At 49.7% G+C, this 14168-nt stretch overlaps 3 protein-coding genes across 3 annotated transcripts; 2 read left to right on the top strand and 1 right to left on the bottom strand.

Annotated features, from left to right (window-relative positions):
* Positions 1–136: 136 nt before the first annotated feature.
* On the bottom strand, positions 137–1363 carry PHATRDRAFT_48211 (predicted protein; the record flags this gene model as incomplete). Its single annotated transcript, XM_002182514.1, has 1 exon — positions 137–1363. Exon 1 carries the CDS (start codon positions 1169–1171, stop codon positions 137–139), a length of 1035 nt encoding a protein of 344 aa, XP_002182550.1. The 5' UTR covers positions 1172–1363.
* A 3737-nt stretch (positions 1364–5100) lies between these two features.
* On the top strand, positions 5101–8101 carry CYCP1 (predicted protein; the record flags this gene model as incomplete). The annotated part of the gene is made up of 3 exons (XM_002182667.1): positions 5101–7128; positions 7222–7599; positions 7700–8101. 3 exons carry the CDS (start codon positions 5101–5103, stop codon positions 8099–8101), a joined length of 2808 nt encoding a protein of 935 aa, XP_002182703.1.
* A 530-nt stretch (positions 8102–8631) lies between these two features.
* On the top strand, positions 8632–13742 carry ATPase-P4 (P4, P type ATPase; the record flags this gene model as incomplete). The annotated part of the gene is made up of 9 exons (XM_002182666.1): positions 8632–8751; positions 9028–9244; positions 9434–9639; positions 9964–10347; positions 10402–10968; positions 11227–11395; positions 11558–11721; positions 11875–12287; positions 12942–13742. Coding segments are annotated over 9 exons (3041 nt in total), but the record flags the coding sequence as incomplete, so codon positions are not given.
* Positions 13743–14168: the final 426 nt, after the last annotated feature.

The raw sequence follows: 14168 nt of genomic DNA, 5'->3' as shown, positions 1-14168 counted from the left end.
GTTTCGTATGTAGTCTTCTTTAGGCTATTTACAGGACACGTGTAAGTGATGCTGAGTCGAGAGCTAGGTATTCGCTCTCTCTCAGAATCATTATAAAATCTCCAGAACTCGCCAGCAAAATGACAATAAATGTTTCTCAGGTAGTTACACGCGAAGCCACCTCAAAATCGGAATCTACGCTCTCCGTGTCTGGCAACGATTGTTCACTGCTGAGGACGCTGGAGCGCGGCTTTTTGAGGATCGAATCGGCCAAACCACCAATTGTCTTGTCCACGTGAGAAAATTCCAGGCGCGTGTACACTCTCAGATCTTTGCGGGTGTGCGGGATACCCTTTTTCCGACGATATTCGCTAGGAGAAATGTTATCAATTTCGTACACCGAAAGGTAGATGGGTTGTTTACCGGTAACACGGGAAAACAAAAAAGGCGACACACCAGGTACGTTGAGACTCTTCCACTTGATCCAGTCCGCGTAAGCCGACCACAAACACATGGTATAAGTGTCGCTCGTGTTCCAGTCCACCGAACCCGCTCCCATTTTACGACGTCGTTTGACGGACTCGTTGGTTTCGAAGAGTTCGTGGCCCAAAGTCGGTGGATCTTCCCCGGCCTTGGAAATTACAATTCGGTCCATGGACGCTTCCACCGGAAATGAAATGTGGGTCTTTTCGTAATCACCGGACGCAATAGCAGACGCATCCGTCTTGTTGTCTGGACCCCAGGCAAAGTGAAAGCCGGGGTTAATGCGTCGGACCATGGCGAGTAGAATGCCAACAAGGCCTTTGGTAATGGTACCAATCTTGATGGAATTTTCCAATTCGCAGCCCAGAAACAGAGGGCCTTGAGGAACGTGCTTGAGTTTAATTTGAAACTGAAACTCGAATCGTCTCTTTTTGCCTTTAAAGTAGGTGGAGATTCGTGAAGGCGTCTCTGCCAGGGTAGAAATGTGAGGGTCTTTCGCGTTGTCGACATCAGGAGTACGTATCAGCAACATTACTTTTCCCTCAAAACACTCGTTGTCGAGTACGACGGGAGGACCATTGGGGACGATACGAGCAGAGTTGGCGCAATTCATCACGCACATGTTGCGCAGCTCGGGGTGTTGGCCCGTGTGGGGATCCGCGGCAAGGCGATCAAAGTCTTCGGTTAAGTCATCGACGGTTGCGGACATGCTGTCAATCTTATCAACAAGGAAAAAGCAAACGGGGAGAAGAAGCGCTTCACTCTCGAGATGCTCTTGAACGGTAGACGCACGGCAAGGTTTTACGTTGCCAGCTAGTTAATCACCAAGAAACGGAAGTACACCTCTCGTGGTTTGTCAAATTCTACACCGAGTTTGGAGATTTCTTCCTTTGCTGTCTAAACCATGCCTGTGTAAGCGTTTATGTTGGCGTTGCGTTGCGTTTCGTAGCGTCGGCTTCCGCGGAGAAGCCAAAACCCAGTCGTCCGCCACGTACATTCTACGTGTCAAATCTACCAGAACTGATTTTGTTGTCACATTACTTATAGTAAGACATATCACATATTTCACCGCGTGTCCCCCAGTTGGACCTGGTAATGCTACATCTACGATTTGAATCAAGCAGTCCTGAGAATTCAACAAGTCCTTTGACTCACGTCACAGATCAAACATAGTCGAGTTTACGTCAGAAAATTCTGACAGTACACGATCCTTGAAAATCAAATTTAAAATGGAACAATTGAACTGTAGATATTATGCTCACTAATTGTAAGACTGTAAAAAGTAGGAACAAAACCCTACTTTCCGCCGCGCCACTAGATACGTTGATTTTGCTGTTAATGCTGTGTAGCATGAAACTGTAAATCAAATCTTCGCCATACCCTAAAGTAGGGTACTCACTGTAGACTTTGAAGCGAAAGTCACTGTCACACTTCAAGATCAGTCACTACTTTGATGTCAAAAAAATTATATGCTTTTGGGTACGTATGTCTTTTGATTGGTCTTCCCAAACTTGAAAAAGGCAACCTGAAGGTATCTTTTTTGAGAATACTAACTGTACCGTTGTGCAAAGGCTGACAGTGAAGCTTTTTTGCTGTACAATTATCTCGTTGCCTGGTTTGCTCCTCGGCAGCACGCGCCCGTGTACCAGTGACCCCGTGAAAGCACCTCCACCTTGAAAGATTCAGTTGACCGCGACTTCAAACGTAAACGGTATTCCCTGTCAATCACTCGACCAACTTATCCAAACCTACAGCTCAACATGTCGACCCGCTCTTTCTTCTTCATTGCCTGCTGCGTAGCGGTCGTGGCTTGTACGCAAGCGTTTGCGCCTATGATCGCTCGAGGAGTTCCCTTTTCCACAAAGTCATCCAGTTCGGCCATGCAATTTGGATTCCTCAAGGATCTCGGTATCGAAAAACCTTCTTGGTTGCCCGATTTCGGGGGCAAGAAGGAAGAAGTCAAGAAAGAGGAAGACACGAACGAAGAAACGGTAGCTGTTGGAGAGGAAGGAGCTGCGAAAGAAGGTGAACCAACCAAGTCAGAGTAAATATCCAGCCGTAGAGGATGTATTCTTTAAGCTTCGTATCAAGACACAAGCAGTCGACAAGAAATCAAGGAGATAACCAAGTGACCCGCAATCCGTTGAAGACAGCCAAGACAATCAGTGTACGGGTTCGCCAGGCTCACATAACAAGTAACCTCAAAACCAAGTATCGCACGGTTCGTTATATCAACAGCATGACAAGCAATATAAAACTTTTAGTTAACTGAAACGACGTCTTTGTTCCTTGACGAAAAGTTGTCTTGGTGTATGGAATAGATTGAAACAAGTAGTGCAGCTCTTCTCCGTTGTCGCCCGAATGTGTCCAAAACTCTAGTTTCACTGACGAAATGTATCCTCGCTGCTGAATGAAGCAATCGGAGCATTTTTTTGAAGTGGAGACACTCGTTTGCGCCATTTTACCTGGTACACAGTATCTGATCAACCGCCTTTGTTTCGGACCTTCCCGAGCATTATTCATGCGGTCCAAGTGCATTCGACCAATCCCATGATAGATCGAACAAACCTAGCCCTAGTTGTCTTTCATTCCGTTTGTTCTTGCGCGCGCCCTTATGCACGCCCGGGAGTATTCACTGTCACACTCGTCGGGTTGACTCGTAGCTTGGAGATTTTCACATAGGCAAATCGGAGCACGACCGAGTGATCCTGGCAAAATTCCTGACACGCTGGCAAACCAAATAACTTTCATCTACAGTGAAATTTTGACTGCGACAGCATATTTCCTTCTCTGGCTTCTTTCATTCCCAAGCAATTCGTCGCCAGCCGTCCTCGTCTGTACGCTTGTTTTTGTTGAGAACCTGTTCAAGTACGTAAAATACGCTACTCGTGGATGCTTCAAACATGATCTTTTTCAACAGTCGCCGGTCCCCATGATGTGGCGCTTTTGGTACAGCAGGGGCTCTGTATTGCATTAGCTCGGAACGATGGCTTTCTCATGTGGGAACGTGGTTAGATTCTTTTGTCATCTTGGACCTGGCGATGGCCATACCTTGGAACTCGTTCAGTGTTGGGATCCGGATGCTAGCGAGGAAGCAGAAACCAAATCTGAGGCAACTCAGGAGTTGTGTTGTTGTAACGCGCCCGCTGCTAGAAGCGGACTCGAGCCGACACTTAAATAGGAAGGCAAATACTACCAGTACCTCCACTTTTTTGCGACAAGGCACTGATGCTTCTGGCAGATCGATTGCTACGGAAAAAATGTCCAACGTCAAATATGGTGTTTCCAACACGGAATCGATCGATCAAAATTGGAGGACCATGGAGGGATCTTCGAGGTTTTCTTCCAGGCGCACTCCACAATCCTATGCGAATCCCCAATCTGAGCTTCCTATTCTCACAACTCACGAAGAATCGACGCTGAATGTTCATGCATTGCGAAAGAGAATAAGAGCACAAAATGCTGCTTCGGTACGATCCCACCCAGTGCGGGACGGAGCCGTACAAAAACGATATTGTCCGGAAGCCTTCGGTCAACAGGAGAAAACAGGATACGCTTCAAAGTACACTGCCATCGCTTTACATCCAAAATACACCGCCACCGCTCCTAAATTCGCGCGAACGTCACTACCGTCACCCAAACTCAGATCGAGGCGGAAAGCGTTGAGGAGCTGATACCGAAAGAGCTACATACTTTTTGCTAGGTGAGAGGGACGGACTTTGTCAATTACGTAGACAGTGAATGAAAGGGGAGTAGCTCGTATAAGCAGGCTTTTTACCGTGTGTTGCGTATTTACACAGTCTGGCTTGCGCTTGCCCTAGACGGAGGAACGCCTCTTTTGGTGTTGCCGTCGAGCTTGACGCCGGCCCTTGTCGAATGTGCGTTAGTTCTGCTATGGAATCTTTCCATAGTGCTACAGTCTAACTGGAAGAGATGGATTTCTAAGTTATACATTTGCAGTCAGGATGAAGTAGGGCAAACCCAAAGTGTTGCTTCTCAAAATCAAAAATTACATTAACACGTTGCGCATTCATTAGCAACGCAGTCGGCCTTGCGTTAACCGAATACGCCGGAAGACACTGATCGAGACAAAAATTTAGGGTATACGACTTATTAGATGTGCCCAAGCCAATCCACACATTTTACGTTTGATTCGTGCCCCACATTTTGGTATTCGCTGCGACTAAGCGCCCATGGTATTCGAACACGCCCAACCTTTGCTCAATGCCTGGGTACCGTACAGTATGTCCCCAAAGGAGCCATCCCCGTATCCAACTCTTGATAGGTCTACCGCGATCAACTCTGTCGTACCGTAAAGGTCGTCGTGTGTGAGTATCTTACTCGCGAAAGACTCGTCGGTCACCGTAAACGCCTCGGAGAAGGGTATCGAGTCAATTTAATTTTTAGAACGAGAAGACTAGGGGTCGTTTTCACAGGAGTGTGTTCGACAGCATAAACACAAAAAACCAATTGCTTCCGCACTCGTTGGTGTGATCTTGTAGAGACGCCCCCAGCGAAAACCGGACTACGAAAACCAGATTTTGAACGGTGGCATTGTGAATGCATTTGGTATTGACCACGTCCCAGTGATCAACCTCCTTCTCCTCCTACTCCTTGACCACCTACTCCCGCGTACGAATGACGGTCGACATTGCCAACACCTGGCTCGCCATGGGCTTTCGTCGCTCCCGACTGAATCGGCACTCGCAATCGGCGGCCAAGCTCTTACGGGATGCGGAAAGTGTCGACCAGACACACACTGCGCATCGGCGGGATCCTAACGGCCGCAATGCTGGCATGGTTCTGGGTAGGAACCACACGGCCAGGGACGATGAGGCCGGATCCGGCATCGAGGGCTCGATGTCCTACCACGATGTCGTATTCCGTGTCACTGCTATCCCGTACGACTCGAGCATCTCGCGTGTCGACTTGGGACTCCGACCTTCCCGTGTACGGCGCCAGCGGACGCCGCGTCGCCCGTCCCCCGTTCGTATCAGACTGAATCGTACCCCGGCGCGGGAACGAAAACGGGAATGGGCACCTACAACGACCGAGGTCATCGGAAGCCGCCGGCGGGTCCTACCAGCGAAACAGCGTAGGACATCGATTAGGTCGCCGACCCGTCGAACGAAAGCTTGTTTCCGATCCAGAGAAACCGGAGTTGTATTGCGACAGCAGCATCCGCGAGACTCACCAGTTCCTCCAGATTACACCGGATTCCCGGTCAATAGTATGAATTCGGCATGGCGGACGGCTACGGATCCCAACACCGGACGGACGTACTATTATCACGTGGAAACGAGGGAAACGCAATGGCGGAAACCCATGGAATTGGCTAGTGAAACGGAACGCCAGGAGATGGAAGAAAAAGAAAGGCGACAGCGTGATTTCTTTGCGGCAATGGAAGCCAACATTCTACGGAATCTGTCTCAAGAACAGCCTAACAGCAGCAGCGTTTTGTCGATTGTCGCTGAGAACGAACGAGGGGAAACCAAACATCCCGAAGGCTTGGCGGCTCCAATCCAACCTTCCAAACTGTCCCGAGGTGCGTTTGCCCAACGGACTTCTTCCTTGCTACGACCCAATCTTGTACGAACCATTTCTACCATGGACGAAGCCGTCATCACGGACCTCGTCAAACGCGTTCCTTCCCATCGTAGTATTCTACACAGTGATCCCGACGAAATCTCTTTTCTACCCCACGACGTCATGGCAAAAAATGAGTCCTTTCGACTGGCACGGAATTCCTCGCAAATGCTATCGATCGACGAAGTTATGCAAGAGTCGCAATCGCACGGATTTAATTTAGAACAATTGAATTTGCAAGATTCCGGAGTGGTGAAGCGGCGGCAATCCGACGTGAGCTTGGGACCCGCCAATGCGGTAACCCTTGCCAAAGAACCTTCCTTTGGTACCATACTTGGGACGCTACCGGACGATCACGATCCCAATTCGAGGCAGAGCAGTTTTTACGGAAGCTCGGCACTGGACGAATCTAGTTTCAACTTTGGGTTGTCAACCGAAGAGACCCTAGCTCTACAAAAGCTTGCCGAGGTTTCCAATAGCATGTCGCGTCTCAGTTTCGGAGCCTCGCGCGACTTTTTGGGAGAAATTGGGGAGGAGGAAGACGAAGACGATTCCGAATCGAGCGAAATAGTCATGACCCGAGGCTCCGCAATGGTGTTGCCGGAACGACGACTTTCGTCGGAGGCCTGCCTTGCTCCCCGAAATCGTAACAACCTCTCCAGTTTTCACACGGCACGTAGCCATTTTGACGCCAGTCAATCCTCCATGCCCTCTCTAGCCGAAATGAACCCGCTGGCGTCTGGTCCGTACTCGTCGTCAACACGCTTTCAAGATAGCTTAACGGCCTCACGCAACGAGAGGGAACGAGCACTTTTGGAAGGAGACGGTTCGGGACAGCAGTCACCAACGGAATGGAACGAATCTACGGCGACGAATTTAGAGTGGGATCCCACCGTTGAAGAAAAAGAAGCGGAAGCGTCGCCCAACGCAGTCCGACCGAAAATTACCCGTGCCATTAGTAATAAAAAACCTGCCGAGCTTTTAGCATCGCGTCCGGGAATTGGTTCGCGACGAAACACGTGCGGAACGCTCTACGTTGGGAGTACCATGTCGGATCCCGACAAGGACGCCTCCATCAAGGTACGTGGATTCCTGGCGACTTGATCACTTTTGTGTTGGTGAATCTGGACCATGTGCTGACCGATCGAGTACTGTTGTGTGATGTGTCGATAGTGCGTGTGTGGCGTACTTCGGGCTCATATTTTGCAATCGGAACTGGAAGAGAATGCCGCGGCTGCTGCTGCGACTGACGAGTATCGAATCTTTAACGACCTCGAATCGCAGCAGAGATCACTCAAGAAAAAGTTTCGACCGAATGTTGACTTTGTCGTGAAGCCGCCTCCGCCATCCCTCGAGGACATAAGCACGTTCTACCGGGATGTCTTTACCCGGGCCCAAATGGAAACGGATTGTATTATTATGAGTCTAATTTACGTGGAACGGTTGGTCAAAGTCACGGATGGAAAGCTTCGGCCACACCAGAGCAACTGGCGCTCCATTCTGTTTAGCTGCATGGTGCTCTCCAGCAAAGTCTGGGACGATATGTCAATGGTACGTCGAGTCTTGCACGTTTGGTTGCTGTCTAGGTATGAATGCTTTGGAACGATTAGGTGGAGCTCACGTGGATTCAATGCTTTGTTGTCATTGGCAGTGGAACGCCGACTTTAGTCAGACCTGCCCAGCGGGCATCGAATTCACTTTACAGCGGATCAACGCTTTGGAGGTGGCCGTGCTGTCTGCGCTGTCGTACGAAGTGAAGGTACCGGCTTCGGAATACGCCAAGTACTACTTTTTGCTACGATCCATGATAATCAAGAGCGGTTTGGGGGGCCAAGATTTGATGAAAAATCCGCTCGACATTGAGGGCGCCCGGCGCTTACAGGCCGTCTCGGAGCGCTACCAAGTCGGTGTTTCCAAACCGGGGGGCCTCGCCAACTTTCGATCGAAGAGTGTGGGTGCCACCGTCGCGTTGGAAGGCAGCTCGAACAAGGTCACCGCAATCGAACAGCCCTCACAGAAGAAGATTGGCTTGGAGCACGTAATGCGCATGTAATACTACTAAAATTGGGGAGCGAACGTGTTACTCGATACGACTAACTTGATTAATGCGATACGGTTCCAGTTGACAGAGAGGCCGACGGTAGTTTTTCCGGTTGGAACAGTAGTTTCTGGAGCTCGTTTGATTTGCGTCACGACGAAGAACGTACGGTATACGACTCACGGGAATAAGTCTAACTGTAAAAATCATTCGTGCCTATTTGTGGCCACGGCTCGAGAACAACCAAGAACATACGTAATCAGACATTCAGATTCGAAATTATTGGTCTATTTACAGTCTATTCTCAATAGGACGTGTTCCATTGGATAAATGATGTCTCACAGTATTGTCACCAATCCTAGAGTCATTGCTGCCCACGCCATATCGCGAGGCACCGTGTTCTCAACGGCAAATTTTGGGCCGAAACCTCAATCCACCGCTCCCCCGTGCCCCTCTCTCAATTGTGAGCGTTTCGCGACTACGAATCACATCAACGACTGTCACTGCCGAGACGTTGCAGGTCTGGCGAGCGACGTCCTTTCAGCATGGCTCGCGTAAAGGTCGTGGCGCCGGACCGCATTTTGGTCCCGGGGAAATCCAACCTCGATCGATGTGACAACAAGGTCGTTTCGGCGCGATACACTGCGCTTACCTTTTTTCCGGTGGTACGTGTGTCCCTGCGTAGTATCCGAGCAGTTTTGCTGCTGTTGGTTTTTAGGACTCTGTTGCGCCAAGGTTGCCGTTTACTTGGTCTTTTGCGTAGTATGGAATTGAAAAAGACGCGGCAACGTATCGGCAGTAATGTCTTTTTTGGCTCTCGTTGTTCTGCACACTATAAAAAGGATTCCGTCGACTCGGTGGAATGCGGGAGTGTTCCTCGTTTGTCTCATTTCGTTAGCCTGTACATTCTCATTCATACTTCCGGTCCGTTTTTCCTATAGGCAATTTTGGAGCAGTTTCGTCGGTTCGCCAATCTTTACTTTTTGATTGTGGGCTGCATCATGGCGTTGGGCGAGTACACGGACGCCTTTGAGACGGCCATTTCCCCCTGGACGACGCTGGGTCCGCTCGCCTTTGTCATTAGCATTTCTCTCCTTGTCGAAGGCTCGGCCGATTACAAGCGTCACAAGAACGACGGAGACACCAACAATGCCCCCTGTACGGTTATTCGACGCGCGGATGAACTCGCCCTGGAAGAAGACGTGGAACGCGACACCAACGTCATGAAAGGCAAGGATGTGTTGGTGAATCTCAACAAGGCGTTTTATGCCGAAGCTAGTGTGCCGACACCCCGGGTATTGGACCACACCGAATCCAACGCCTCGTCGGGGCCGGGAACACGCACAGCCGAGGTCAAGATCGCTTTTCAGAAGGTGCGACGCATGGATATTCGACAAGGACAGTTTGTTCTCCTCAAGAATCGCAACATGGTTCCCGCCGATATTGTTCTTTTGGCAAGCTCTAACGATCACGGGGGTGCCTACATTGAGACTTCCTCAATCGACGGTGAAACCAACCTCAAATTGCGTAATTCTCCTCGTTTACCACCTTCCGTTCTTCAACATTTGAAGGAAGGGACGACAATGGATAAGATTGAAGAGTCCGACGATGAAGGGGAATCTAAAAATCAAGTGACGGAGGAAATGGCCGACGTGCACGACTTTGAAACCATCAGCGAAGCGACCAAGCGGATTACACGCTTTTCCTCGTTGGGGCGACCCGGAGGTCGATGTGTTCTCGACCATCCCGAATGCGCCGTCTCGACCGAAACAGCGGGAAATCCGACAGCGGAACCGGAGAAAACCGTGGGAGAACGCTTCCATCGGTTCTCCGGTAAATTCATGAGGGGCATTCGGGGTGGGATTGATGCCGTGAAGCGGGGTTCGGCGTTCGATGCCGACAGCAGCCCTCCTAGTACTGGCTTTGATGACGGCAAGTATATTGCGGCACTCGTCACGGAGCCACCAAATCCAAGTGTGCACACTTTCAGCGGAAAGCTTACCCTGCCGCCATTCAAGACCGGAGAATCTCCTATCGACATTCCGCTGGGTGCAGACAATGTCTTACTTCGTGGGGCTGTTCTACGAAATACGGAATGGGCTATTGGTGTAGCCTTCTTCACGGGAACCGACACTAAATTGATTCAAAACTCTTTCGAGACGCCGTCGAAATTCAGTGTATTGGATCGTCTCATGAACTACACTGTATTGGCAATTCTTTGTATTATGGTCGGATGCATTGCCTACTTGGCCACGCAGGCGGTCCGTTCCAGCAACGACCAATTCGACAATTTGTGGTATGCCGGATTCAACAAGGATGAGTCAGAGCCATGGCCTTACTTGCCGAATCTTCCTCCCCCGGCGTGGGAGACTTCCTCGAATAACTGGCTTCAATTTTTCTTTCTGTATGTGACGTTGTTGAACAACTTTATTCCGTTGAGTCTATACGTTACGGTTGAGTTTATTACTTTTTGCATGCTTTGGTTCATCTACGCCGATCGCGAAATGTACGACGACACTACTAATACACGTGCTGTTGCTCGGAGCACTATTGTTACCGATCTTGGTCGGGTTCAGTACATTTTCTCCGATAAGACCGGTACTTTGACTCAAAACGTAATGCGCTTCAAACGCTGCTCAGTGGACGGAATGGCATTCGGGGCGCCCATCCAGAAAGCGGCTCCCGGGGCCCAAAACGATGCCGACGACGCTCCTTTCCTGCCTCTACGTCAGCTTCTTGTGGGTCAATTCAAGTCTCAAAGGACAGCTGGTCTGGAGGGACTGGGAGGCTCCACTTCTTCGGATGCGGCTCCTGTTGACAAGAAATTAACCTTCAATGCCGAAATGTTTCTCCGAGTACTAAGTCTGTGCCACACTGTTGTTGTCGAAAAAGATTTGGACAAGAAGGAAAACATCAGCAGCGGAGCCTCGGCCATTTCTAGCGCATCCAATCAGAAAAGCCTCCAACTTCGCGCGAGCAACATGGCCAAGAGCTTGTTTAGTCGGAAGCGGAGTGACACAAATGGGTCGGGCGCCGACTCTCCCTTGACGTTGGTCACTGATCCCGATGGTCTTGGTCCTGGTAGCGTTCATGGGCTTCGAAACAGAGCCCGGACCGTCAGTGTAAATTCTATACCCGAGGACAGAAACGGACGAGGGGACGAACGGGAAAAAGGCCCGGATGGTGCACCGTACGGCTATGCCTATCAAGCAGAGTCTCCAGACGAAGGGGCCCTCGTTTCTGCAGCAAGTACAACGTATGGATTTCAGGTCATTGGTCGCGATGCGGCCGGTATTCGGTTGCGTGTTAGTGCTCCGTCTCATTTGGAAGAAACCAAAGTGACCGAAAGTTTGAAAAGCGGAAAAACTAGTCTCAAACGGCTTGCTGCGCAGTCCGCCAGCGAGCTCGACTACGATGCGGTGACACCAGCCAAAGGGCTTTCGAACAGCGTGCATGAATACTTTGAACAAGAAGAAAAGGAGGAAACATGGACCATTCTAGCCGTCAACAAGTTCGATTCAGACCGAAAACGCATGTCGATTCTATTGCGCTCACCGCCTGAGCTCGGCTCCCTTCCTATTCTGTTTTGCAAAGGAGCAGACTCGGCAATGCTCGACCCTGCAATTGTTTCCAATGTTGCAATGATTACCGAAGCGGATAACGAGAGTGGCCTCCATTTTCCAAAGCCATTGTCTGTTCAAGATCGGCAGCGCGACGTGTCAGCTCTTTCTGCCGTCGACGAAGGAGAAGACGAAAACAAAGACGGCGTTGACACTGAAGGCTGGGAGATGGCCAATATGTTGGGGCTACAAGCGCACCTTGGTGATTTTGCTTCGGAAGGGCTGAGAACTCTAGTACTGGGCATGAGGGTTCTGACGGAGGCGGAGTGCGAAGAGTGGCTCATAGTTTACAAAGAAGCCGCTGTCGCACTTAAAGATCGATCGGAACTTCTCACAAAAGCTGCACTCCAGATTGAGCGAAATATTCATATTGTTGGTGCAACAGCAATTGAAGACAAGCTTCAGAAGGGTGTTCCAAAGACAATTGCAACTCTTGGAGAAGCAGGCATCAAACTTTGGGTCTTGACCGGGGATAAGCGTGAGACTGCAGTCGAAATCGGATATTCTACCCATGTTCTTACTCCAAGAATGCATTTGACTCAAGTTCCTGACAATGGCAAATATCATGTTCGGACTCAGATGTCAATGGAGTTTATACGGTTGGTCAAGATGGGTAAACTCCCTGACTACCAGCATTCGCAGCTCAATGAAAGCGGGCCTACAACTTTTATTCATCGCTGGGAAAGCTTCCTGTTCCGTTTTCGTCGTTGTTGGCGAAGCGTGAAGAGATTTTCTTGTCGTTCATGGGGAATTTTGTACGGAATTTTGGGCTTGGCAAAAGCCGCCGAAAAAAAACGAGATGAAGTTAAGGATTCCGAGAAAGCTGAAAAGCTTGTGCTGAGAACTAGGGACCGTCGTCGCAGAGTCAGAAGACGTGCCGATGAAAATATCAAGTGGTGGATGCAGTCCGACGAGGGGAGGGCGCAAAAAAAGACACGTGAGAATGTCAAGGACGATACAGATGACGATTTATCTTTGGCTTCAGAGGAAACGCCAATGGTATTCAATAGAGCGAGCTCAGCAAGAGGGCTTCTGAATGATCTCCGCAGTTCGGGGAGACTATCGCAGGCAGATATTCGTCAGTTGTCCTTGGCACACTTAACAGCACAGCAAGCGAGCAATGAAGAAGAACCTTTGGTGGACGAGGATACGCTGTCACTAGACAGCTTTTTTCCAGGAAACGCCACCGATTTGAAAGGGGATTTTGATACAAAGAAACGCACTTTTCTGGAGAGGATGTTTGCGATTGATCGACAGGTTCGGAAAGGACATTTGAAGAAGCACATGCATTGGCAGCGACTTGCCGCCATCGAGGAAGATGGGGGATCAAGAAGAGCAGTTACGGTAGTGCCACCGAAAGCTAGTGACGGGCCTAGAGCGTTAGTAATTGAAGGTGCTGCTTTGAAGCATTTGTTGGGTGATCCGGAAATGGAAGAGATTTTGTTTTCCGTTGCAAGCAGCTGTGATGCTGTCATTGCCTGCCGTGTAAGCCCGCAACAAAAGGCTCTTTTAGTGAAGCTGGTACGATATAACGTAAAGCCTGAACCAATCTCGTTGGCAATTGGCGATGGAGCCAACGACGTCGGAATGATTCAAGAAGCTCACGTTGGAATTGGCATCTCGGGGAAGGAAGGCCAACAAGCTGTAAATGCTTCCGATTTTGCGATAGCTCAGTTCAGGTTTCTGGAGGAACTCGTTTTGATACACGGCCGGTGGAATTTTTTTCGTCTTAGTACGGTGGTTTTGTACTCATTTTACAAGAACGCTTTAATGGCTGGAATTCTTATCGTGTTTGCATCTCGGACCGTCTACAGTGGCACGCCCTTGTTCGACGAGTGGTTGATTGCGATGCTTAACTTTGTAGCCGCGGCTCCAATTGTGGCCCTCGGGCTTTTTGATCGCTGCTTAAGCAAAGAATACGTTCGAAGCCATCCCGAAGTCTACAAGGCAACACGAGAGAACGAGTTGATCACCTTTCGGACCTTGTTGCGATGGATTGCTTTGACATTTGTCCATATTTTCACGCTCTTCTTTTTAACGGTGCCGCAACAAACGCTTGGTGGCGGCACGACACCGGCGTTTGAAGGGTTGATGCAAAACGAAGACCCCGACTGGCCTGGTGATGGCGAAGGTGGTGACTTGAAGAGTGTTGGCACAGTCACATTTACTTGCATGGTCATTCTGCTCGCTTACAAGGTCTTGTACGAATCCCGTTCTTTGGTGCACGGTCGATGGCCAGCGTTTACATGCCGGAAAAATGTTGGTGAAGGCGTCTTGAGTCGTTTGGCTTACACTTGGGTCAGCATCACTTACTTTTCGATTGGATTCTATCTTTTTTTCATTTGCATCTACCAGCTATTGGGTCGTCGTGGTCCAAGTGCCTTCTCCCGCTTTGTCGATACCACAAATCATGTCTTTGGTATGAGGTCCATGAGTTGGCTGTTGGTAGTTTTCGTTCCAGT

The sequence above is a fragment of the Phaeodactylum tricornutum genome, chromosome 16 (assembly GCF_000150955.2).
Source record: "Phaeodactylum tricornutum CCAP 1055/1 chromosome 16, whole genome shotgun sequence".
NCBI lineage: Eukaryota > Bacillariophyta > Bacillariophyceae > Surirellales > Neidiaceae > Phaeodactylum > Phaeodactylum tricornutum.
Note: the sequence above shows the minus strand (reverse complement) of the source record. Positions and strands in the feature narration are given on the sequence as shown.